This window comes from Schistocerca americana, chromosome 1, assembly GCF_021461395.2.
Source record: "Schistocerca americana isolate TAMUIC-IGC-003095 chromosome 1, iqSchAmer2.1, whole genome shotgun sequence".
NCBI classification, from domain to species: Eukaryota; Metazoa; Arthropoda; class Insecta; order Orthoptera; family Acrididae; genus Schistocerca; species Schistocerca americana.
Window position 1 is genome coordinate 209,692,873 of NC_060119.1, and position 26,335 is coordinate 209,719,207.

General features: G+C 39.0%; 1 protein-coding gene across 1 annotated transcript in view; it reads right to left on the reverse strand.

The window, feature by feature from the left end:
* Positions 1-445: 445 nt before the first annotated feature.
* The window catches only part of LOC124619642 (zinc finger protein OZF-like), a 98,091-nt gene continuing 72,201 nt past the window's right edge, over positions 446-26,335 (reverse strand). Inside the window, exon 7 of the mRNA XM_047146201.1 lies at positions 446-1,226. Coding sequence (XP_047002157.1) covers positions 891-1,226 — 336 coding nt within the window. The 3' untranslated portion in view covers positions 446-890. The remainder of the gene's footprint in view (positions 1,227-26,335) is intronic.

Sequence of the window (26,335 nt, forward strand, 5' to 3'; positions counted from 1 at the left end):
AAGTGTGCTCATCTTTGTGGCTGTAGAGGTGTGTGTGTGTGTGTGTGGCTACACCAAGTATAGAAGGTCAATAGCTCATTACTTTATACTATCTTTCATTGTACCTTAGTGCATCATCTTTCATCTACAGGTACATGTGTTAGTGTGTTTCTACTAAAACTAAAACAGAAGCATGAAAGCTAATACAGTATTTCAGTGTGCCTGAGTGCCACCCACCATTCACTTGCAGGTCACTGTATTTCTTCACTTTTGAGTATTTGAAAAATATAAAAAAAAATACTTGTTTATTTTTTCAATTACTGTGACTGTCAAAGAGGAGTTATTTCTTAAGATTAAGAATAACAAAAGGGCAATATTATAAATAATCTGCTTCTGCTTCTGTGGATTAACACATTCAAATGAAAGACAGAAGTTGTATTATGTTTTGCAGCAGAATTCTTTTTAATGATGATTTCAGTTTCTGCAACATCCATCATGCACTCAAGAGGCTCATCTTGCTTCATGAAGTAAGACATGGAAAGTGCCTGATGAAATCCAGTTTATAATACTGTGTAAGGAAATTACAAATATTGTTAACAAATGTCAAGCATAGTGAATCACTTCATGTAAAGTCTTTCTTAATATATACCGGAAACTGGCTACACATCCTTTAAGTCACAATGTAGCAGTGCATTACATAAGTCTTTTGTATAATTTCATGGCGCTTAATAAGAATTGTTCAACAACATTAAAAATTATAGTAATTTTCACTGCTTTTCACAAGGCCACAATTAATGGTGGAAAATAGTATTTCCTACATATTTCCGTTAGAGGAGTATACACAGACCCCTTTGGTGGAATCCCCAGGAATTATGCACTTTTCACATCATAAGGTGTACTGTCAATGGAGGTCATGACACATACCCCACATCAAAGTCTTGAGTGTCATTAGTAACGACTGTTATTTCTGGAAATGTGATAATATCATCAGTATCAATGGCAATGATATCTGCAGGTGAATCAGTGGGTTTTGTGGCAAGAAGGCAACGATGTGCTTTGAGATGCTTCCGCTGAGCAAAAGTCTGCCCACATGTGCCACATGTTGCAGCAGGAGCAGCTGGTGCACGTCCTCCCCCTGGGCGATCATGGGATCTCGCATGCTTAAGCATATCGCCCTTTTGTGTAAATCGTCGTCCACAGCGAGGACACTGGTATGGTCGCTCCCCAGTATGTGTACGTGTATGAACCTGCAAGTGAATGCCAAATATAATCAAAACTCAACATGTTAACAAAAAGTAATTCACCTGTAAATACTTGAACAGCAGAATATGGAAATTAACAGTAGAATTTAATAGGAATATAAACAATAACACATATAACAACATACAAAAATGTGTGTGTGTGTGTGTGTGTGTGTGTGTGTGTGTGTGTGTGTGTGTGTGTGTGTATTGAAGTGTTTTTTAACCTGCCTACTTAGCTCATCAATAGACAGTACATAAAATAGTTTCTGTGGACACCTATGCTATGATTCAGACCTGCTGATCAGAACCAAATAACCATGCTTCTGATCTTCTTAACAGACTTCTTTTCCTCTGTGGTGTATTCAGTGCTAAAGGGTGAAAGAAAGCTGGAAACCTTGTCAAATCTTTGTACTGACTAAGAAAATTTCTTCTTTCAATTATCAATAAATTAATACTTCTTTATACATAGACATATAACATCCATAAGATATGTATAACACAACTGTATTACTTGATGCAATATTTACCAACAGCCATATGTATTGTAGAAATGTATTTTATAAATGTGACACCATTGAAGCAGGAGGGTGTTTTATGTCCTATAGGAGCAGTCTAGGGACTGCATTCTGACTCTGGGGTATCCAGAGACCACTGTCATGGGTCTCGATGGGCACCATATTCTCCAGATGTGAACACATGTGACTCCTGAATGAGATTTTCACTCTGCAGTGGAGTGTGCACTGTTGTGAAACTTTCCTGCCAGATTACAACTGTATTACAGCTGCTGAATTGCAAATGTCTTGTCTCATTAGACAGTATAATGTGAATACTGTTTGACAAAGCGAAACGCCAAAGAATGAGTAATGTCAGAATGACAGTTAAAAAATTTCTTTTGGTTTTGCTTCTGTGATGTGACTACTACTATTGTGAGCACCATTTTTCCATGGCTTAAACACATCTCCAAACTGCAAGGTCTAAGAACAAGTAGCACACAGCCATTGGAGATGCTAAACTTGTCATCCCGTCTTGTAGATACGCTGTCCTCATGTACCTCATATAACCTGCACATATTAATATGCCATTTTACCCACAATATGCTGTCCAAACCTTAAGTAATAAACAGAAGAAGTTATTAAACACCACAATCATCTTCTGTTGTATACGAAGACAGTGACCGCAACCCACCAATTCTCTAAAATGATGAGTTACATCTCAAGGTACACAACTGATTGTAGGGTAAAAGTACATGGCTGGTCAACAGGGTGACAGTTACAGAACTATATGAAATAAAATTGTCATAAATTCTGAACATTTCACATTAGGTTGTTCGCACTGTATGGTTGGCTGCAGGGCATGATGAGAATTAGTACAATTTGGTTTGCAATGAAGCCCACTTTCAATTGGACGAGTTCATCAATAAGCAAAATTGGCACATTTGGGGGACTGAGAATTCACATTTCATGATCAAGAAAACTCTTCACCCTCAACAGGTGACTGTGTGGTGTGCAATGTCCAGCCATGGAACAATTGGTGCAATATTCTTTAATGGCACAGTGACTACCAAACAGTATGTAAAGGTTTTGCAAGTTGATTTTATCCCCATTATCCAAAGTGACCCCGATTTCAACAATATGTGGTTCTTGCATGACGGATCTTGACCCCACTGAAGCAGGAGGGTGTTAAAACACCCTCCTGCTGTACTGAAAGAGCACTCTAGGGACTGCATTCTGACTCTGGGGTACCCAGAGACCACCGACACAGGCCTCAATGGGCGCCATATTCTCCAGATGTGATCATATGTGACTCCTGAATGAGATTTTCATTCTGCAGCGGAGTGTGCGCTTTATGAAACTTTCCTGGCAGATTAAAACTGTGTGCCAGAACGAGACTCGAACTCAGGACCTTTGCCTTTCTCGGGCAACTGCACTACCATCTGAGCTACTCAAGCACGACTCACGCCCTGTCCTCACAGCTTCACTTCCCCCAGTACCTCGCCTCCTACTTTCCAAATTTCACAAAACCTCTTCTGTGAACCTAGCAGAACTAGCACTCCTGGAAGAAAGGATATTGCGGTGGCATGGCTTAGCCACAGCCTGAGGGATGTTTCCAGAATGAGATTTTCACTCTGCAGTCGAGTGTGCACTGTTATGAAACTTTCCTGGCAGATTAAAACTGTGTGCCATCTCCTACTTTCCAAACTTCACAGAAGCTCTCCTGCAAACCTAGCAGAACTAGCACTGTTGGAAGAAAGGATATTGCGGAGACGTGGCTTAGCCACAGCCTGGGGGTTGTTTCCAGAATAAGATTTTCACTCTGCAGTGGAGTGTGCACTGTTATGAAACCTTTCCTGGCAGATTAAAATTGTGTGCCAGACCGAGACTCGAACTTGGGACCTTTGCCTTTCATTCAGATGATAGAGCACTTGCCCTTGACACTCTTGGAATCATCTCTGACTACCTCAAAAGGGTCATAGACATCTAACATGCACTATTGTTCTTGTTGGTAATTGGAGCTCCACATTAACTGGTGAAGTAGTCTCCACCACCTGATAAGGTCCTTGATACCTTGTGATGAACTTCTTCATCTTTGCTGTTGGCATCTAAGGACTGGATAATATCACTCATCACCCTACCTCATACTGCAGTAAATTTGCCACATTCCTGGTTCCTCTTGCTTCTATAACACCTTTGTATTCACCCCACTATTCATTTCCATATATCTCACACAGTTCCCTCCCACCTCTGTAGCTGAGTGGTCACTGTAGATGGCTGCCACATGAAGGACCTGAGTCCAATCCCTGGTACTGCCAAGGATTTTTTTCTTGGTGGGGGGACTGGTACAGGTCAGCTTCATGATGCTGACTGAGCAGCAACTTGACTGGGTAGAGTGGCTCCACAGACTGGAAAGTGTGCAAAATGGCTCGAAGATCAGGTTGATGGCCATATGTGCCTCCATACTGCAACCACATGATGCAGGATGGCTGGTAGACATCCCTTAGGCTCTCATGGCCTGGTATGATGCTCGTTTCATACTGTTTTTGAAAACTCACAGACAGACTCTCCAGTTTTATGTTTCTTTGCCATACACAACCTCATATGTGTACTTTTAAATTACATACTGACACAACATACCTTAGGTATGTGACACCATAAATGAGGTTCAACATCTCCTTCTCTGTCACTGAATAGTTCTTCTCTACTGCATTCAGCTGTCTGAATGTGTTACGTTACTCTTCACCATTAATATCTTGGCAAAAAACTCATCCCTAACCATGATTAGATGAGTCACATGAAAGAATAAACTTCCTCTGAAAATACTAGAACTGGGCTGGATGTCAAAACTCTTTTCATTTCTTCAAATGTGTCATGGCACTCCTCTGTCCATATGAATCAATCACCTATCCTTAGCAACTGCATCAACAGTTGTGCTATGTCAGCAAACTCTTTCATGAATTTTCTATTGTAATTTGAGGTCCTCAAAAAAGATTGCACTTGCTTAATCAACTTAGGTACTGGGAATGCCTGTACAGCTTTTACTGGCCCCATGTCTGTCCTGGCTCAAAGTTTTCTAATTACTTTGACTAACTACCCTTCCTCTTCTAATGCAAAATGGCACTTCTCTGAGCTCAGCATCAGGTGTGCAGCCCTCAATTTTTTAAACACATCCTTCAGATGTTGTCTATGTTGCTCTTATCTTCTGAATACATAATATCATCTAAGTAAACTAGATACTGATGCAGTTTCAAAACTCTCAACATACCTTCCAATAACCTCTGAAACATTACAGATGCATTTTTAATCAATATGCCATTCTCTTCAACTGATGAAATATCATCATTGCCCCAATCATCTATGGTCTCAGTAATGTGTGGGATGGGGTATCCATTGTTACAGTCTTGCTGTTCAGGTGATGGTAATCACAGCACAGTCTATATTGTGTACATCCTACATAGAGTTCTTTGGCATGACCACAGTTCCTGTACCCATGGACTATTACTCTCTTCTATTATTCCATCATCAAACTGCTGGTTAATAAAATCTTCCATAGTTGTCTTTAAATACCTAGGAATGTAGTATAGTTTCCAATAAACCAGCACTTTGTTCCCTGTGGGTATTCAGTGTTGGATCACGGGTGTTGCCAGCAACACACCCTGCGGAAAAAATAAATCCTCAAATTTGAGTACTAATTCTTCATCTGCTCTCTCTCTGTTCCCTTTAGATGCCCCACTTTCCTACATAATGCAGTCTTAATAGTGGCTTGCAATTGCTTGTGGTTTACACTCCTTGTGTACCACTCACCCTCATCCATAATGTCTAAACTCACTATTAACATCATCTTCCTTAACTTCACCACTTTGATGCTAAAATTAATCTATATTTACCACTCTTCCACCATACCTCATTTGCATGGGTACAAAACTTCTCTTAACAAAACAACTTACTGGATCCAGTAAATCATCTTCCTTCAGAGGCTTCACAGCACATAACACACTCACAGGTGAATCTAGATCCACATTCACCCAAAGCAACTTCCTGGTGCCACATAGCAAGCAGTCATGCGAATCAAGCCTTAGTCCAATTGTATGCAATTCAGCTGGTTAGTCCAATACACTAGATACCCCTCCAATTCTACTATGGCAACTGTTTGCCCTAGCAGGAATGTCTTTCCACTAAGTGCTACTGTACTTTGCCAGAGCTTAATTGTACCACAATTTTGATACACAATGTGTAACCCCAAAATCATACCACAGTTCTTACTCAGTAGCAGTAGTACCTCTCACATGCTTAAATCGAACAGCCCAAATATGAACATCTGCTTCCACCAAACCCATGGTCTCATATAATTATCACTGACCCCACATAGCTTATAGCATGGTGGGGTCTATTGCCTTTGACCCACTAAGTCTATATTGGCACTGACACAAGTGTCCGTGTGTCCAACAAAAACTTATACTCTTTACCACCTACAACATCTCTTACAATATGCTCCACCTCTGCATACATATTTGTTCCATCTAATTTTAAGATGAACATCTTTAGGTGAACTTTGGTGTCCCTCTTGAGATTAATGGGTAATTACCATCCCTTCCATTACCAAAATTCTGCTGCTGATGTATTCCACTCCCTCTACTACCATGTGGCTGGTGATACTGTCTCTGTAAATGCTCTTTCTGGCCACATCTGTGACACTTGACATTCACAGAAAATACCTACCTTATGTCTATCTCGTACAACTGCTTCCGTGTCAATTTCTTTGCATTCCACTGCTAACTTAACAGCAGAATACAGATACTTTGGTGCACCTTTACATATCTTCCTTGACATGCCTAACAGCAATCCATTCAGAAAAGTATTGAGAACCCTTTGCTCAGTTTCTTGCAACAAGACTGTGTTTACTGAATCTCTATGCCCTATCTTGCACATATGTTCACTACATTTCCACATCCTATCAACAAAATTTTCTACAGTTTCCCTATGCCTCTTCACAATAGTGCTGAACTGTACCTGAAAATAACTCATGTTATACTGTCAATAATATGAAAAGGATAGATTGCTACTCACCATATAGTGGAGATGTTGATTATACCATTGAAAACTGGTGAATTCCCTTCTACAATTAAAAAATAACTAATAAAGCCATTATAAAAAAAAGACTGTCCATATACCATACAAAATTATAGAACATTATCACAGCTATCAGATTTTGCTAAAGTTATTGAGCGGATTATGTACAAGAGACTGTTGAGTTTCCTAAACAAATGCAAAATTCTAACCAGTGCACAGAATTGGTTCAGGAAAAACAGGTCTACAGAAACATCTGTATATCACTTCTTGGAACAGGTTTTAACTGCAATGGATAATGAGGACTTAAACTGTGGAATATTTTTAAATCTATCCAAGGCATTTGACCTCATCAACCATGATATTTTGCTAGAGAAACTGTACTGCTATGGACTCCTTGGACAGCAGGTTTTGATCTTATCAACAGATATCAAAGTGTTGAAATAATACATAATGGCACAAAACATTACTCAACATATCAGAAAGTCATATGTGGTGTACCCCAGGGTTCTGTACTATGCCCTCTGCTTTTCTTAGTTTTTATTAATGATTTCCCTAACCATCTAACAAGAGCAGAACCAGTACTTTTTGCAGATGATATGAGCGTTTTTGTCAAGGGAGTTAGTGAAGCTGATAACAAAGAAAAAGTAACTGCAACAATGAATGAGGCAACTGAATGGATCAACAACAATTACTTAATTATAAATGAAAAAAACGAACACTTGGATGAATTTTAGGCGCATGAGGACCAAAATAAAAAATAACATAAGAGTAGAGATTGGGAAATGTCTAATAGAACAAACTTCTTTTACAAAAATTTTATGTGTATGGCTGAACAATAACGAAGATGGGAAAACATGTTGAAACTATTGAATAAAAAAATTAGTAAGTACTGTTATATATTAAGAAAACTGCAATTTTGGGTAATATGTGCCTATTATTCTTACATACATAGTTATCCAAGATATATTATATTTTGAGGGAATACAGGTTTCACAAAAAGTTGTTTTAAGCTCCAAAAGAGAGCTATTCATGTTCTCAAGGGTGTTGCCTACAGAACTGTGAATTGTGTTTTATTCATCTCATGACATATATTTGCAATCCATTTGGTTTGCGTACAGGAGAAATCTCAAAAATTTATAATACAGTTACAATGATTTTTACATTAATAAATAATAGCACTACAATAAGTAATAACACTATAAGGATATTTATTGGAATATGTAACACACTGTATCTAGCTGAAATTTCCACTGTGTCCTGATGACTTCATCCACTGAGTAATAACACTTTAGTGCGCGTACTTCATATAGCTTTCTTTTAAGTGGGCCTAAATTCATCTACATCAACTTGTTCCCTTTTAACTTATTACCAATATTCATTCACATATGTTGAGGTCCGTGTTCATACAGTCTGAGGCGGTGGCTAAGGAGCATAAAATTTTCTTTGTTTCTAGTACCATATCATGTGAATGGACAAAATGGTTTCCTTCAAATAATTTATGTCTGGTGTACAAAAATATAATAATCTCATATATGTATAAGGATAGCAGAGTTAATATTTTAAGTTTTCTGTATAATGGTTGACATGGTTCATGTCAGTTGCAGTTGATACTATTTGCATTGCAAATGCAAAGCTGCACTGTTTGTTTGCTAGGTATTCAACATGTGCCTGCTAGTTCAAATTTTTATCTACATTTAAAACTATGAATTTGTCTGAGTCAGCTTCTTCTATATCTTGGTTGTTGTGTACAATCTTAATCTGCTCATATGTTGGCTGTTTGCTTTTGAACTGCATCATGTGATCACCAATCAAAACGTTGAGTTTCCACCAATGAAAAGAAATAATAAAAACTCTAATAAAGACTTCTAACTTCCCTCCCCTTCATCCTAAACAGCCTATCAGAATTAGGTAGCAGCCATGTCTGCAGGTATATATGAAACAAAGTTCTCTCATTCAGCAGTAAACAAAAACACCCTGAAGAAGGTCGCTTGCAAGAGGGACCGAAACGTCAGTAGTTTTATATATATTGTCAATGCGGTCACAAATCCACAAAAATTTTATTGAATGTGACAACAGCTGCAGAAGTCTACATTTATATTTAACTAACCTGTATGGGCAGGAAGTCTATGGGAACATCAGGCGGTTGGAAACGCTGCGGCTAAGAAGATCGAAAACTGCTGAATGGTCTTGCCATTCTTATGGCTGACGTCCCATATAAAATGGAACGTGGCAAAGAATATCTGTGTACAAGCCAGCAAATCTTTGTTACAGGAAAGGATCCACCACATTCGAGTAAGTTTCGACACAAACAACAGGAAACTTTATCAACTGCACCTTTTCCTTGCTGGAAAGCAAGGATGACTGGGAGATGATCAACATGTTAACCTTTCAACAGGCCACAACCTCGAGCGATAGTACCGCCATCCAACAGATGAGGAAGTTTGAGAAACTGCAGCAGAAAACCACCAAGGAATGACTGATGTTGGACGCTTGACGGACGGTGGATAACCTTTCCATCCACATCTTAAGCAATGCAGCCACATAAATTCTGGCTAAAGGGATGAATTTTGCTGTCGCACCATAACGAATCCCAAAAGAAAAAAATCATCAAATCTGTTGAGGTTTTGACTTGTCAGTTACCACAAACTGAGGAAGAGAAGATTAAACAAGAAACAGTATGGGTACTGACCCACGCAAAGTCTCTGAAACAAAATATCAGTAAGGAGAAAAATCATGCTCTCACGGAACTGAAGAACAGCTCTCATTTAGTAAATAACACGAGGAGGCAAGGGAAATGCAACTGTTGCACTGGACACTGAAGATTATAACAAACGAATGGAGGATCTTCTGAGATTTATGATACTTAAGGGGAATCCGATGGCCAAGATAATCAGATCGACACATGCACTGCTAAAGTGAACTAGAATGAATTCCGACACCGCCAGAAGTCTCATCCAACAAGTTCCACGGCCATGAAGAATATATGGTGTACTGAAGGTCCATAAAGAGGCCTTACCTTTATGACTGATTGTGAGCACCATTAATTCACTGACATACAGCCTAGCAAAAGAACTGGCTCCAAAGCTCCAATATCTGGTGAGCCACCTATTTCAGATGGAAAGGGGAATTTAATGAGCAGACAGATGGTTTAGCTATGGGCTCCCTCAAATGGCTCTGAGCACTATGGGACTGAACATCTGAGGTCATCAGTCCCCTAGAACTTAGAACTACTTAAACCTAACTAACCTAAGGACAGCACACACATCCATGCCTGAGGCAGGATTCGAACCTGCGACCGTAGCGGTCGTTCGGTTCCAGACTGAAGCACCTAGAACCGCATGGCCTATGGGCTCCCTCCTCTCGCCTCTTGCGGCAGACATATTTATGGAAGCATTTGAAGAAACAGTGCTCCAGTCTGCACCATTAATTCCAGAATGTTGGCTCCGATATGTTAATGACACTTTTGTTGTCTGGCTGCATGGAGAGAAAAAGCTATGAAATTTTCACCAACACCTCAACCAGCCGCACAGCAGAATCCAATTCACTATGGAGATAGAAAAGAATGGGGTGCTGCCTTTCCTCGACGTGGATGTTTGCAGAAAGCCTGATGGTAAACTGAGCCATAGAGTATATAGGAAGCCAACCAGTATTGACAGGTACCTGTATGCCTCTTCCAGTCATCACCCTATGCAGAAGAAATCCGCCCTGCACACTTTAACTTAGAGGGCTCACAGGATCAGCAATAAGGAACATCTAAAGGTTGAACTATAAAACCTCAAGTCCATTTTTTGTGCCAATGGTTATGGAATGAAAGAAATAGATAAAACTGTGGCAACAAAGAATGAAGGCAATAGAGGAGAGCAAAAGGAAGCAAAAAATATTGCTCTATTACCATATGTTCAAGGTGTCACTGGGCAAAATTCTCTGCTGAGCAGGCATCAAGCCAATTTTCTGAAGCAACAGAATAAAAGATGTTCTTCGCACAATGAAAGATCCAGCTGACAAATTAAATGCTGCTGCAGTTTATGAAATCAGGTGTGAATGTGGATTAGTGTATATAGACAAGATGGGGCGAACCATCAACACATGGATATCTGCACACGGAAGATATATCCGACTAAGACAGCACATCAAGTCAGCTGTGGCAGAACACCAGGATGAGTGTGGCAAACAGACTGATTTTGGTGAAATAACCACTTACTTTCAGGAAGAAGATTAGAGAAGTAATAGAAATAGCTAAGCAACCAGCCAACATGAACAGAGAATACGGGTAATGGATTCTGACGTCTTGGCTACGGGATGATAGCTATGACAGCTCACGTGAAGCAACACATACAGGCGTGAGGGAGACCGCAGATGCCGCAGGTACATAGAGTATGGGTGCGCCTTGGCCGGCACCAGAAAGCAGGATAACAACGCACCCTCACAGTTGCCACCTGGTTTTCCATTTGCTGATTTACACCAATCACAAGTAGTAATGCAAACACCAATCAAAATGCTGGGTTTCCACCAATGAAAAGAAATAATAACAATTCCAATAAAGACTTTTAACATCCCTCCCCTTCAACCTAAACAGCCTATCAGAATTAGGTAACAGCCATGTCTGCAGGTATATAAGAAACAAAGTTCTCTCATTCAGCGGTAAATAAAAACATCCTGAAAAAGGTCATTTGCAGAGGGATCGAAACGTCGGTAGTTTTACTTGCACTGACAATGTGGTCACAAACCCAGAAAATTTTTATTGAATGTCTGTTAAATATGGTTTTATAAAACCTAACATATTTAATGAAATCAATATCTTCATTATACGAGGGTTATTCCAAAAGTAAGGTCCGATTCGCCGTAACTATTGAAATTTGGCGCCAATGACAAAACACGCATCCGCGCCGACTCCCGGCAAGCCTTGCACGTCAAACGCCGCCATTCGCTTTGTTACTGTTGCTGAGTGTAGTTCACAGTGTCACTTTACAATGTTTAAGACAATTGATCAGCCCGCCGATTGTGAAGTAAGGGCAGTGATACGGTTTTTGTCTGCAAGAAACAATTCAGCGGCGGAAATCCATCGGCAGATTACTGAAGTGTACGGTCCTAACATAATGAGCGACAGTAAAGTGCGCAAGTGGGTGCGAGCTTTTAATGAAGGACGGGATAATGTGCACGATGAACCACGGTGTGGCCGACCATCAGTGATTTCAGACGATTTGGTCAATGCGGTTGACAAAAAAATTCGTGAAGATCGCCGATTCACTATTACAGACGTAGACATGCATTTTCCGAATGTGAGTAGAACAACTTTGTACAGAATTGTGTCTGAACATTTGAAGTTTCACAAATTGTGTGCCCGTAGGGTTCCCAGGCTGCTTACTGAGCCCCAACGAATGAAAAGAATGGCTTTTGCTCTTGATTTTTTGGAGCGATATCATAAGGAAGGTGACAGTCTTTTAGACAATGTTGTCACAGGGGATGAGACATGGGTTTCTCACATCACTCCAGAGTCTAAACGTCAGTCAATGCAATGGCGTCACACATCATCGCCAGTCAAGGTCAAGGCAAAGCAGACAATCTCAACACGTAAGGTTATGGCGACTGTGTTCTGGGATAGACGTGGAGTATTGTTAGTCGACTTTATGGAGAGAGGAACAACGATTAATAAAGCCGCCTACTGCGCTACCCTGACTAAACTTCGACGTGCAATCCAGAATAAGCGACGTGGTCTTTTGTCGTCTGGAATCTTGTTGTTGCATGACAATGCCAGACCCCACACTGCAAATGAAACGCAAGCTCTGATCAAGAAATTTGGATGGGAACAGATGGACCACCCTCCTTACAGTCTGGACCTGGCGCCAAGTGATTTCCACCTGTTCCGTTACTTAAAGGAGTTTCTCGGCGGCAAGCGCTTCGACACAGATGATGAAGTGAAAGAAGCAGTTAAGGACTGGTTATCGTCACAGGCGGCCGATTTCTATAACATGGGCATTCAAAAGCTTGTTGAACGATGTGACAAATGTTTAAATAAGTATGGAAGTTATGTAGAAAAATAGATAAAGATGTAAGGAATGTAAATAAAACAATTGTTTTGAAAAAACATTTTAGTTTTGATTTTTTTTTATAACCGGACCTTACTTTTGGAATAACCCTCGTATTTTAGTTCTCTGGGCAGTTGCCTTTTCCTTACACTGGAAATTTTTATGCCCTGGGTCATCCACTTTATTTGTTATTTTATTGCTGCATAGACGAAATGTACACACATCGTAATATACATAATCAGTTAGAACATTGTCAATACAGGTTGCTGATTGCCCATTGTCTCTGGCAGATTGAAAGAAATTCAATTTGAAACCATATTTCTTTACTAAGCCAGCTAATCCTGAAGCGTAGCTACTATCACATATGACATCAATATTAAAATCAGCAGCTATTACAGTTTTTTTCTCTACAAAGGTCTTCTACCATAATTTGAAGCTCAGGAAATTATTTCTGTTGTTGACGTCCCTGGAATTCTGTATGAGATTATAATAACAACATTTGCTAGTGAGTCCACTATTTCTACACAACAGCTCTCAAACACATGTTCTTCATTTAAATAATTTAAACAGTTTCTGGTCTCATAATTTATATCACTATAATAACAACACTTGCTAGTGAGTCCACTATTTCTACACAACAGCTCTCAAACACATGTTCTTCATTTAAATAATTTAAACAGTTTCTGGTCTCATAATTTACATCACTACGTAAAAATATACATGAGCCTCCACATGACTTGTTTCTTTTGCAAAAGCTAGTTGCTAATCTGAAGTTCCCTATTTTGTTTAAAATTTTAATTGTGTCCTCATTAAACCAGTGCTCATTTAAACAAACAACTCTAATATTTGCTCATTCTGACAGAAATATTTCCAGTTCATCTATTTTGGAGCTTTTATTGTTTGAAGCATGTTTTTAACCATTCATATTCCAGTGGATAACATATCTACTTTGACTATTAGTTACGGGCTTTAGCACATTTCTTGCCAGATAATGGTTTGCTTTTGTCTTTCTTAATGCTACACATCTTTTTTCACCCCCATCACTACTTATCAGTTTCCCTTATCTTTTATGACCTATATCAACATCTTACTAAATATTTTTGAACCAAACCTATTCAGATGTAGGCCATCTTTGGCAAGACACTTTGCACTTAGAAATTTGTTGAAATCAATGAAAACGACTCCTACTTTATTGCACTGTTCTTTAATATTGTTGTTTATTCTCTGTACATGGCTATCACTCACCAGTCTCCTATACACAATGCCAGTTATTATTATTCTGAAATTCGAGTGGACTCTTCTGGCCGTTCGGATGAGGTTTCTTGTGTGGCTTACAATTTCTTCCTCGCTGTTGTTTTGAAGTGAATTTGGTCCCACATCAATAAAAACACCTTTTGCATTTCTGTTAAGCCTATGTGCTGCTTTCTCTCTTCAGTTTAAGACGTAGCTTAGGTGTGCATACAATTGATGTGTCCTGATTCCTGGTCAAACATCGATTTCGGAGTTTGGAATGATTATGTTTTTCAACAATGAGTCACCTATAATAAAAAATTCACTTTCTGTCTTATAATAATGCTTCTTTCTGCCATTTTGTATGTTATGCTGTTCCACTTACATTTGTTTGGTTCTTTCGTATCTTCAGTTTCTTTTTCTTTCTTAAAGATGGCTGAATTTTTTCGTCATTTGTTAGCTGTATCACACCGCATATTTTCCAATGTAAGTCCATCTAATACTGGAATTTTTTCAAATAGGCTTACACAACTTTCTTTATGTTTCAATGCGATATTTTCCTGTTTTAGCAGTGTCTGTTCTGCTTTCAGATCATCAATGTCACTTTGAAGAACATGAATAATTTTGTCATGAGAACTTAGTGCGGATTGCGCATTCTCATCAGTTATAGAGTTGAGGCATGTCCACTGAATATCATCATTCATAAATTTCAGACACTCGTTTGCGCACTTCTCGTGTAACCAAAAGTTGCACTTAATGCACCGAATTCCTTTGACTATGCGTTTTTTTACACTTTCTGCATGAAGAACCATTTAATTTCACCTGATTTTGGTGCATCCTGTCACCACACAATCCTACCAGCATCATCTTGCCACTGAATCCACTATCCCGAGATCCATGTAGAGGGCTCTTTGGGGAGTTGAAAATTTTGACCCTCCCTAGTTTATTCATCTATGAATCAGTTTGTTTTGTCAAGTCAAATCAAGAATTCTCTTCTCTAAACAGTGAAGTGCACAACTATCAAACCAGAAACAGGCTTGATTTCCATAGATACATACATTCAAAAACCCTGTACCAAAATAGTGTGATGTATCTACCCAAAATAATGTTCAATGCCTTACCAAAAGAAATAAAAAAATACAAAACTCACATATATTTAAATAAGAGTTAAAGAGGCTACTATGAGGTCAAAGTTTCTATAATGTTAATGAGTTTCTTTGTTATCTAAACAGATAGTGCTCATCTTTTGACTTTGTTGTGTAATCCTTTGTTTCTTTCGTCTTGCGTGTGAAAAGAAGACAAAATAAGTAAAGTGTACATAAATTAAGAAAATGTTATTCCCCTTAATTGTTAAAAATATAAATTGTGCTCTCTCTCATTCCATATCACAATTCCTATGTCATGTATATGATAAAATGGATGATAATAAATTGAACTGAATTGAATTGGCATCCCCTCTGGGGGCATCACAAAAAATCTTAATAATGCAGAAAATGCTGTTAAAGGTAATGAAACAAGAACATCCTATGTCGTCAGCAAAACCAGTTTTAAAAGACCTGAAAATTTTGCCAGTACCTTGAATTTATGTAATGAAACAGTCATATATGTTAAAAAAAAAAAGAAAACATGCACCTCTTCAATAAATAGGGATATACTTGGTCGCAATACATGAACAAATCTGAACATTCATCTGTTGCATCAGAGACTGTTTAGGTGTCAAGCTGGTGTCAGTAATACATATTCTCAGCTGTAAAATAAACTTCCTACGACCATAAGAAATAGTGAAGGGCTATCAGTCAAGAAAAAAGTAAAAGAACTACTTGTCATGGACTCCTTTTACTCTACTATGAATACTTAAAATTTACATTTACACTAGCTCTCCAAAATTCCTTGCCAAAAAAGTAAGAACACAAGCTCTCAAATCATCAAATAACACATTAAATTTATTTTTATCTGTTCTTAATCTTGTTTCATATACTGAAATAAATGGCACTGTAGAGAAATAAGCCCATATGTTTGTACTTATTGTGATTTCTTAATATCCATCATGAATTGTAAGCCCACATAAATTAATGTTTCTTCATGTTCTATTATACATTCCCATACAAATGTAAGTTGCCACCTATGTGCATTTAGCTGTGTGTCGTATATGTAAACTGTTCCCTATGGGTGTTATGTTTTTGACAAGTTTTAATGCCATCATACGTGTAAGTTTATGCTTTTGAAAATTTTTAACTTTAATACTGTTATTATTACGTTTTATAAATTTGCATTGTTAGCTGTAACAGGCAGAAGATGGTGCTTTGTTGGTGATGCACATATCAGCGATTTTGATCGAGGTAAACTTACGCCGCAGTATTCTTCCTCAACACAAAGCCAGTGTAGAATTGTGCCCAGAATCAGTTAAGTGAAAAATCTGTTCAATACTTACGTTCAGTTATTCAGAATATTCGTGAATGCCACAATAAACTAGTACTGATATCGCCAATTTTAGGCTTAAACTAAATTGAGTGTGTATGTGGTTTTTTAATTTTTGAGGACAGTAGGTCTATCCATGCTCAAAACAATGTTTCCCCAGTTTCTTGCCCAATAATGTGAGAAATAGGTTTGAGAATTTTCGGACGTTTACAAAACTATATTTTCGTAAGTTAGCGGTACGAGTGTTTCGGATTCGTAATTTAATTTGTAGAAAATCAACATTTGTGTTCACAGTTCAGCCAGAGTAATTCCCCATTTACAACCACTCTCATCAGCTAGTGCGCCGAGTGTCAACTTTCTTTGCGCATTTAATACATCACCCCTGAATTTCATTCTATATCAGTGAATTTTAGGAAGGTACCATTGTCCTTTGCATAATCTATGAGCAATCTGTAACAGATTAGGCATTTGTGATTTTGTTATTGTAGCAGATTTTCTAACTAACATTGTGTTACATCCAGTTTTCCCTTAAAGAGGAGAGGCCTCATATATTATATGCATTTATCATAAATGAAATGTGTTTGTGAGTTTGCTAACAGCTATATTCAATGTCAAAACGTTTTAGAAAACTGGTAATGATTACCACAGATTTTTGTTTTGCCTTAAGAGAAATCTCGTTTTGTGTATCTGCTTCAATTCGTATAGGAAATTAGCAACTTCTTAGCTCAACAGATTAAAAGATAATCAGCAGCTTTAATTTTAATTTATTTCTTCACTGCCTTGTAATACGCTGCACCAGCCACAATGCAGCCTCATTGTGAATGCTGTTCTCAGACACAGGTTGAATTGGTTGACATTTGCAAGCAGCTGGAAATCTCCCTGAATACTGCAAATGATTGGCAGCTGTTGTGAATCAGTGTGTTGGAACAGCTCCCAAGAGTCATGTATTTGTGATATCTATACCAAAGGTACCTCAAGTACTATCCTCTCTTGTGCATCCTGTCTCCTTTGCAGACTGTGATTACCTGTCCACTTGACTGCAAATGGCGTGTCAATGGCAGATCTAGGCACCCTGCAGAGGGTGGATGGGGGTCAGGGAGGACTCAGGGTGGTGTACCAATCCCTCTAACCAACAAGTTTGAGGTGCTGTCTTTCGAAACTGAAACTGAGCCAGTGGGACTCATTTCACCTTTGTTTTGCCCAGTATCAGAAGGAGGCAAACGATAAAGGGTAGGGGTCTATGAATTGTCGGCAGTTCAAATTTACAGCAAATGGTGGTACCGTACCTCTTAGGGAAATGGCAGCAAGGATGAGGAAAGGACATCAAGTGCACTGAGTGTGTCTGCCTTCAACATGTTGAGGCTATTCCAGCAGCCACTGATGGAACAGGTTGCAACCAAGTGCAGATTGTGGCGCACATTACAAATGATGCCTGCTGTCTGGGATCAGAGGTCATACTTGGGCCATTCCAGTGACTGGCAGAGGAGTTTGAGGAGACCAGCCTTGGGTGCTGAGTTTCAATAAAGCTCATAATTTGCAGCATTGTCTCAAGAACTGTTTGTGGTTCATTGGTTCTGAGTCAAGTGGAAGCACTGAACCAGAAACTTGGAAGGTTCTGTGACAAGCTAGGCATTGGCTTCCTGGTCTTGCACCATAGAGCTGAGAACTATAGGGCTTCCTAAATAGGACAGGGGTGCACTACACATCAGAGGCTTCTACTCAGGTAGCTGACTGTGTGTGGGGTGCATATAAGAGTTTTTTTAGATTAGGTGACTCTCCATCCAATCCAGATAATGATAGCTGTAGAAAACCCAGGAATATCAGTATAAAATTGGAAGCAATGCCTCCTACAAGTGAGAGTATTAAAATCCTAATTGTAAACTGCCGAAGAATTCGCAGTGAAGTGTTGGAGTTTGAAGTGGTTGTGAGAAGCAGTGAACCTTACATAATGCTAGGCACAGAACGCTGGTTGAAACCTGACATTGATAACATTGAGAATTTTGGGCAAAATTTAAGTATATATCAAAAGGAAGGCAAATACGAAATAGAGATGGTATTTGTTGCAGTAGACAAGAAACTCAAATCCACTGAGATAGAAATTGAAGCTGCAAGTTAGACTGTTTGGGCAAGACTCAGTATCAGGGGTGGGTATAAAATGATAACTGGATCCTTCTATCACCCAACAGATTCATCTCCGATGTAATTGAAAACTTTAGAGAAAACCTCAGTTCACTTGTACATAAGTTCCCAAACCATACTATAATCACCAGTGGAGACTTTAATCAGTCAACAGTTAATTTGGAAAATTAGAGTTTTGTTAGTGGTGGGCATGATAAGATATCATGTGAAACATTACTAAATGCCTTCTCTGAAAACTACTTAGAACAGATAGGAATCCCACTCATGATGGAAATATATTGGCAACAAATAGACATGATGTCTTTAAGGATGCCCACATTGAACCTATCAGTGGCCATGACACAGTTTTGGTAACAATGATTACCAAAGTACAAAGGATGACTAAGCCCGCCCATTTGGCCATGCGCTCTAACGCACGGCTTTCTGGGTGGGAAGGAGTGCCTGGTCCCCGGCACGAATCCGCCCTGCGGATTAGTGTTGAGGTCCAGTGAACCGGCCAGTCTGTGGATGGTTTTTAGGCGGTTTTCCATCTGCCTCGGCGAATGCAGGGTGGTTCCCCTTATTCCGCCTCAATTACACTATGTCAGCGATTGCTGTGCAAACAAGTTCTCCACGTATGCGTACACCACCATTACTCTACCATGCAAACATGGGGGTTACACTCGTCTGGTGTGAGACGTTCCCTGGGGGGTCCACCGGGGGCCGAATCGCACAATAACCCTGGGTTCGGTGTGGGGTGGCGGAGGTGTGAAGAGGACTGCGGTAGTCGTCGTGGGGCTGTGGACCAGTGCAGTCGCGGAGGGGACGGAGCCTCTCCGTCATTTCTAGGTCCCTGGTTAACATACAATACAATCCAATACAAGAACAACTAAAACAAGCAGAAAATATTTTTTCAGTAAACTAGGTGGAAAATCAGTAGTGTCATTTCTCAGTGAGGAACTTGAAATTTTCAGCGCAGGTCAGGGGCATTTAGAGGAACTCTGGCTCAGATTTAAAATAATAGTTGAGCACACACTCTGGACAGATATGTACTCAGTAAAACAGCTCATAATGGGAGGGAACATCAATGGTATACAGTCACTGTAAGGAAACTTCTCAAGTAACCAAAGATACTGCATGATAGGTGTAAAACAAAGCATAAGGTTACAGATAGAGAGATGCTGAATGAAATACATTTGGCTGTCAAGGAGCAATGCGCGATGCCTTCAATGACTACCATAGTAGAATATTGTCGAGTGATCTTTCACAGAACCCAAAAAAATTTTGGTCATATATAAAGGCCATTAGTGGCACCAAAGTTAGTGTCCACTCCCTAGAGAATGAGACAGGAACTGAAATTGAGAATACCAAAGCAAAAACTGAAATGCTTAACTCTGTTTTCAAATGTTCCTTTACAAAGAAAAACCTAAGAGAATTGCCCCAATCAAATCCTCATACCACTGAAGAGATGAATGAAATAAATATAAGTGTCAGTGGTGTTGAGAAACAGCAGAAATCATTAAAATTGAAAAATGTTTCATGGTGCGATGGAATCCCTGTCAGATTTTGTACTGAATTTGTGACTGAGTTAGCCCCTCTGGTAACTATAGTCTACCATAGGTCCCTCAAACAAAAACTATGTCCAACTCTTGGAAAAAGGCACATGGCACACACGTGTACAAGAATGGTAGTAGAAGTGATCCACAAACAACAAAGTCCAATATCCTTGATATCAGTTTGTTGTAGAACCTTAGAATATATTCTCATCTCAAACATAGTGAGGTATCTGGAACATAATAACCTCCTCAATGCTGATCAGTATAGATTTCGGAAACATTGATCATGTGAAACCCAACTCACACTTTTCTCACATTATATGATAAAAGCTATCAAGACAACCTGGTAGATGCAGTGTTTCTTGATTTCTGAAAAACATTTGACTCAGTGCCACACCTGTGCTTATTGTCAAGAGTGCGATCATACGAGATATCAAGTGATATTTGTGACTGATTGAGGACTTTTTGGTAGGGTGAGCACAGCATGTTATCTTGGATGGAGAGTTATCGTCAGATGTAGAAATAACTTTGGGGGTGTCCAAAGGAAGTGTCTTGGGACCCTTGCTGTTCATGTTGTATGGTAATGACCTTGGAGACAATATTAATAGTAAAATCAGGCTTTTTGCAGATGATGGAGTTATCTATAATGAAGTACTATCTGAGGGAAGCTGCATAAATAGTCAGTCAGTTCTTGATAAGATTTCAGTGTGGTGTAGAGATTGGGAACTTGCTCTAAATGTTCAGATATGTAAAATTTTGCACTTCGCAAAACGAAAAAGACATAGTTTCCTATGAATACAACATCAGTGAGTCACTGTTGGAACTGGGCAATGCATACAAATAGCTGGGTGTAAGACTTGGCAGGGATATAAAATGGAATGATCACATAGGTTCAGTCACGGGTAAAGTGGGTGGTAGACTTTGGTTTATTGGTAGAATATTGGGGAAGTGCAATCAGTCCACAAAGGAGATTGCTTACAAATCACTTGTGTGACTGATTCTAGAATATTGCTCAAGTGTGTGGGACTTGTACCAGATACGAGTAACAGGGATATTGGAGAAGGAAAGTTGCTACTCGCCATATAACAGATATGCTGAGTCGCGATATGCACAACAAAAAGATTCCCACAATTGTAGCTTTCGGCCATAAAGGCCTTTGTCAGCAGTAGACACACATATACACACACATGCACACACACACACACACATACACACACACACACACACACACACACACACACACACACATACATGCATATGCAACTTGCACACACGTCTGCAGTCTCAGAGAACTGAGTGTGGTTTCAGCTCTCTGAGACTGCAGACATGTTTGCAAGTTGTGTTTGCGTGTGTGTGTGTGTGTGTGTGTGTGTGTGTGTGTGTGTGTGTGTGTCTACTGCTGACAAAGGCCTTTATGGCTAAAAGCTACAATTGTGTGAATATTTTTGTTGTGCATATCGCGACTCAGCATGTCTGCTATAAGGTGAGCAGCAACTTTCCTTCTCTAGTATTGTTACATTCCATCCTGGATTTTCCATTGTTTGATTAACAGAGATATTCAATACATTCAGAGAATTATAGCGTGAATAGTCACAGGTTAGTCTAATCCCTGGAAGACTGTCGCAGAGCTACTGAAGGTACTGAAGTGGCAGACCCTTGAAGACAAATGTAAACTGTCCTGAGAAATTCTAAGGTTTCAAGAATGGGCTTCAAATGATTACTCTAGGGATATACTACAACCTCCTACATATTGCTCACATAGGGATTGGGAGGATAAGATTAGAATAATTACTACATGCACAGAGGTATTCTAACAGTCATTCTTGCCATACTCCATACCTGAATGGAACAGGAAGAAACCCTAATAACTGGTACAATGGGACATACCCTTTGCTATGCACCTCATGGTGGTTTGCAGATGATGGATGTAGACGTAGATAAAAAAAATTAATTCAGTCATACATGTCAAGTGCTTCTATGTGTGTTTTAGCCTTTTGGCAAATTTTAATGCCATCATACATGTAAGCTTACACATTTGAAAGTATTTAACTTTAATTCTGTTTGTATTATTAGCTACTTTTAATGCCCTCATAAATGTAAGCTTATGCATTTGAAAGTGTTTAACTTTAATACTGTTTGTATTATTTTTCATAAAAAATGAAACAGTCACCATACAGATGACGATGGTGAAGTTTGGTTGGAGGGGTGTTCAACTGGGCAATTATCAGCGCCCGTACAAAATTCCAACATTTGCTTAGTCCAGTCTTGCCACTTTCATGAATGATGATGATGAAGTTATGAGGACACCACAAACAACCAGTCTCAAGGCAGGTGAACATCCCTGACCCTGCCGGGAATCAAACCCAGGATTCCATGCTCAGGAAGCAAGAATGCAACCATGAGACCACGAGCTGCAGACAATCACCATACAGTTACTGTAAAATGTGTTCTATGTCTTTGTACATTGTACACCATAAGATGCCAGGGACTATAAACAAAAAAAATAAAGACAGCATTATGCCTGATAATCTTTTTAGAATGCCAGTGGGAAAAGGGAATGTTGATGGTCAAGGTACAGTGGCGATCAAGTGGCTTTATTTAGAAGGACTGCATGATGAGAAATTAATTAGTGTCATTTGTAAGTATATGCAAAGAGAGCAAAATGAAGATACAAAACTGAAATAATCAAACAGCAATATAATTCAGATGAATACCAAGGAGAAAGACATTATTACATTACTCACAAATCATTAGATAAGTTAGACTGGAAACTATGTTTCTATGAATAACATATAGACAAATTGATTGACTATTTACATAAGAGCTAAGCCCACTATGGGATCAGAAAAATGGTGGCTGAGTTTCATTAAACAGAAAACTTGTAGAGAAAAGTAAAGAGAAAAGCGTTCGCATCTGCCCCTGGAAACGTCTTACAGTTTAATCTGATTTTGAAGTCTCTGTGTTGTTATAATAGTTTCAATCTGACACCTTCCAATGTCCCCAGATCACTTCCATTTGTACAGTCTTCTTTCTTGATTCTTAAACCAAGTGTTAGTGATGATTAAATTATGCTTTGAGGAAAATTCTACTCAACAGCTACCTCTTTCATTTCATTTCTGCAGTTCACATTCTCCTATTATTTTTTTCTTCTCTTAGTTTTCATACTATTGAATTCCAGACACCATCACAATTAAATTTTTATCTTCTTTAACTATCTGTAACATTTCCTTTATCTCATCAAACACACTTCCAATCTCTCCATTGTTTGAGAAGCTAGTTGGTATATCAACTTGTATTACTGTGGTGGGTGTTGGCTTTGTATCTATTTTGGCTAGAATAATGTGTTCACTATGCTGTTCATAGTAGCTTAATTGTATGACTGTTTTCTTATGCATTTTAGACCTACTCCTACATTACCACTATCTGGTTTTGTGTTGGTAATACTGTACTGAACTGACCAAAAGATGTATTCTTCTTACCACTCCTCTTTTAAATTCTCTAACATACCTACCTGATTGAGGGATCTGTCTTGTAGAATGCCAGTTTTATTTTGTTTCTGATAACAATATCCTGCTGAGTATTCTCTTCATTGAGACATTGAGATCTGTCTTGGGGGGGGGGGGGAGGGGCTATTTTAGCTCCAGTATATTTTAGCAAAGAAGGCCATCATCATTGAGGCACATAGTAGAGCTGCTTGCCCTTGGGGAGCTGTAGTTTCCCCTTGTTTTCAATTATTCACAGTGCAACTACAGCAAGGCCATGTTGGCTAATGTTACAGGGCCAGATCACTCATCCAGACTGATGCCCCTGCAATTGCTAAAAGCCGCGTGGGGTAGCCGTGCAGTCTGAGATGCTTTGCCACAGTTTGTGCAGCTAACCCCGTTGAAGGTTCGAGTCCTCCATTGGGCATGGGTGTGTGTGTTGTCCACAGTGTGAGGTAGTTTAAGTTAGATTGAGTAGTGTCTAAGTGTAGGGACTGATGACCTCAGCAGTTTGGTCCCTACTAAAAAAAAAAGTGCTAAAAAGACTACCGCCACTCTCCACAGAAGATGCACCTCCATTGGCGTTGCACATATGGTATGACTGTATTGTTAAAGAATACAAGCCGCCACACCTCAGCAACCTGTATGGTTCATCATGGTTCATATAAGAAAGTGAAAGCTAGGTCAAGTAAAAATTGCAAGGGAGTCATTTAAGAGCAAAGAGGAAAAAGAGTTTTGTGATGAATCACAGAGATAGGGCACACACTGATCTGTTCAGCGAACTTTGTAAGACCAATGCAAATACTTCCAGATGTTCTCAAATAAACGTAATGCTGCTAGCTCTCTCACAAATAACAATATTTGGATGTACATTGCATTTAGCTTTACTATAGCACCTATCTTTACAGTCTTTAGTTGAATAACAAGCAGCCATAGTTATCACTATAATGTATAATTCTTTATTAGTCCATAGAACCAATATCCCAGTTCATTGTATCTTTCTTTCACTGATTATCCCTTTTTTTCTGCAACTCAGAAGATTGTTTGCAGCATCTAAATGCTGCCTGCTCTCTCTCTCTCTCTCTCTCTCTCTCTCTCTCTCTCTCTCACTTATAGTATCTTGTATATTAGACAATGCTTTATTCCAGTCTTCTATTGCTCATTTGTGCTTCTGATGCATTTGGCAAGCATCAGACATCTTGTTGCTCTATAGACCTTTACCAAATCCATGTTGTTAAAGATTTTGCTAATTTATGGAACTGTTTTTAGGGTAGAAGCATTGGCAAGTCATGATGTTAGAGTGAGTATCAGTGAGTATCTGATGCTTTTAAGATAAATTATTGTTGAACAGTATTTACAGACCATATTTTTCACTTTTACTTGGAGCAAAAAATGACTGTGATTGACAGATAGTCAGACCAAAGAACTCACCATCACAGTGCTACAACATTAAGTACGACAGCTAGGTTATCAATACATACTTCTGTTTTTTGATTTAAACCTGAAATTCCGAGTTCATCTCCACCACATTACATCCAATATATATTTTCAATTAAGAGTTGGTGGCTCAGTATTCTCCTGTCTTAGTTGACATAAGTCTTTTTGTTAGGTTGTACCACACAATGGGCCCTCCTTGTGTGATGAGAACTCCACTGTTGGAACATCTAGTTGTTACTCCCATAGTCAGAATCATAATAGACAAGCATTGTTGAATCGATAGCAAGAAATATATAACACAGGTCAGTAAATGAGTTTTGCTATTTGGGGAAAAAAATAACTGATTATGGTTGGAGTAGAGAGTGTAGACTGGCAATGGCAAGGAAAGCATTTATGAAGAAGACAAATTTGTTGACATGGAGTGTAGACTTAAGTGTCAGGAAGTCTTTTCTAAAAGTATTTGTATGGAGTGTATTCATGTATGGAAGTAAAACACGGATGATAAACAGTTTAGACAAGAAGAGAATAGACACTTTCAGAATGTGGTGCTATAGAAGAATGCTGAAGATTAGATGGGTAGATTACGCAACTAATGAGGAGGTACCAAATAGAATTGGGGAGAAGAGGAATTTGTGGCACAACTTGACTAGAAGAAGGGATCAGTTGGTACGACACATTCTGAGGCATCAAGGGATCACCAATTTAGTACTGGAGCGAACCATTGAGAGTAAAAATCGTAGAGGTAGACCAATAAATGAATACCACTAAGCAGATTCAGAAGGATGTAGGTTGCTGTAGTTATTTGGAGATGAAGAGGCTTGGACAGGATAGAGATGCATGGAAGGCTGCAGCAAACCAGTCTCTGGACTAAAGACTACAACACAACAGTTCCTTTTAGATGCTGAAAATGTGTTTCGTCATTTGCAATCAACTCATCAGTTGGGTTGTTACTAAACCTGCAAAAGTAATTATCTGTAAAACTGACATCTGGACAAGACATTCTCATGAGGTCGAGTAAGTTCTCAATATATTATCAGTAAGGTTCAGTTTTCTTCAAGGGCTCAGCATTCACAAGCTTTTTTATGTCAGTCACTATTCTATGTTCCACAGCCATAGCTACTGCATTCAGACCTTAGGCTTTTCTTTTGTGATGGAATGTGCTGTGTCTGCAGCTACTTTTTTCATTGTGTAAGGTAAAACGAGTTATGAAAAATTATTTACTAGTCTGTTGGCTTAAGAATGTTCCAGCTATATTTTCAATCAACAATTCATTTAATTAATTTT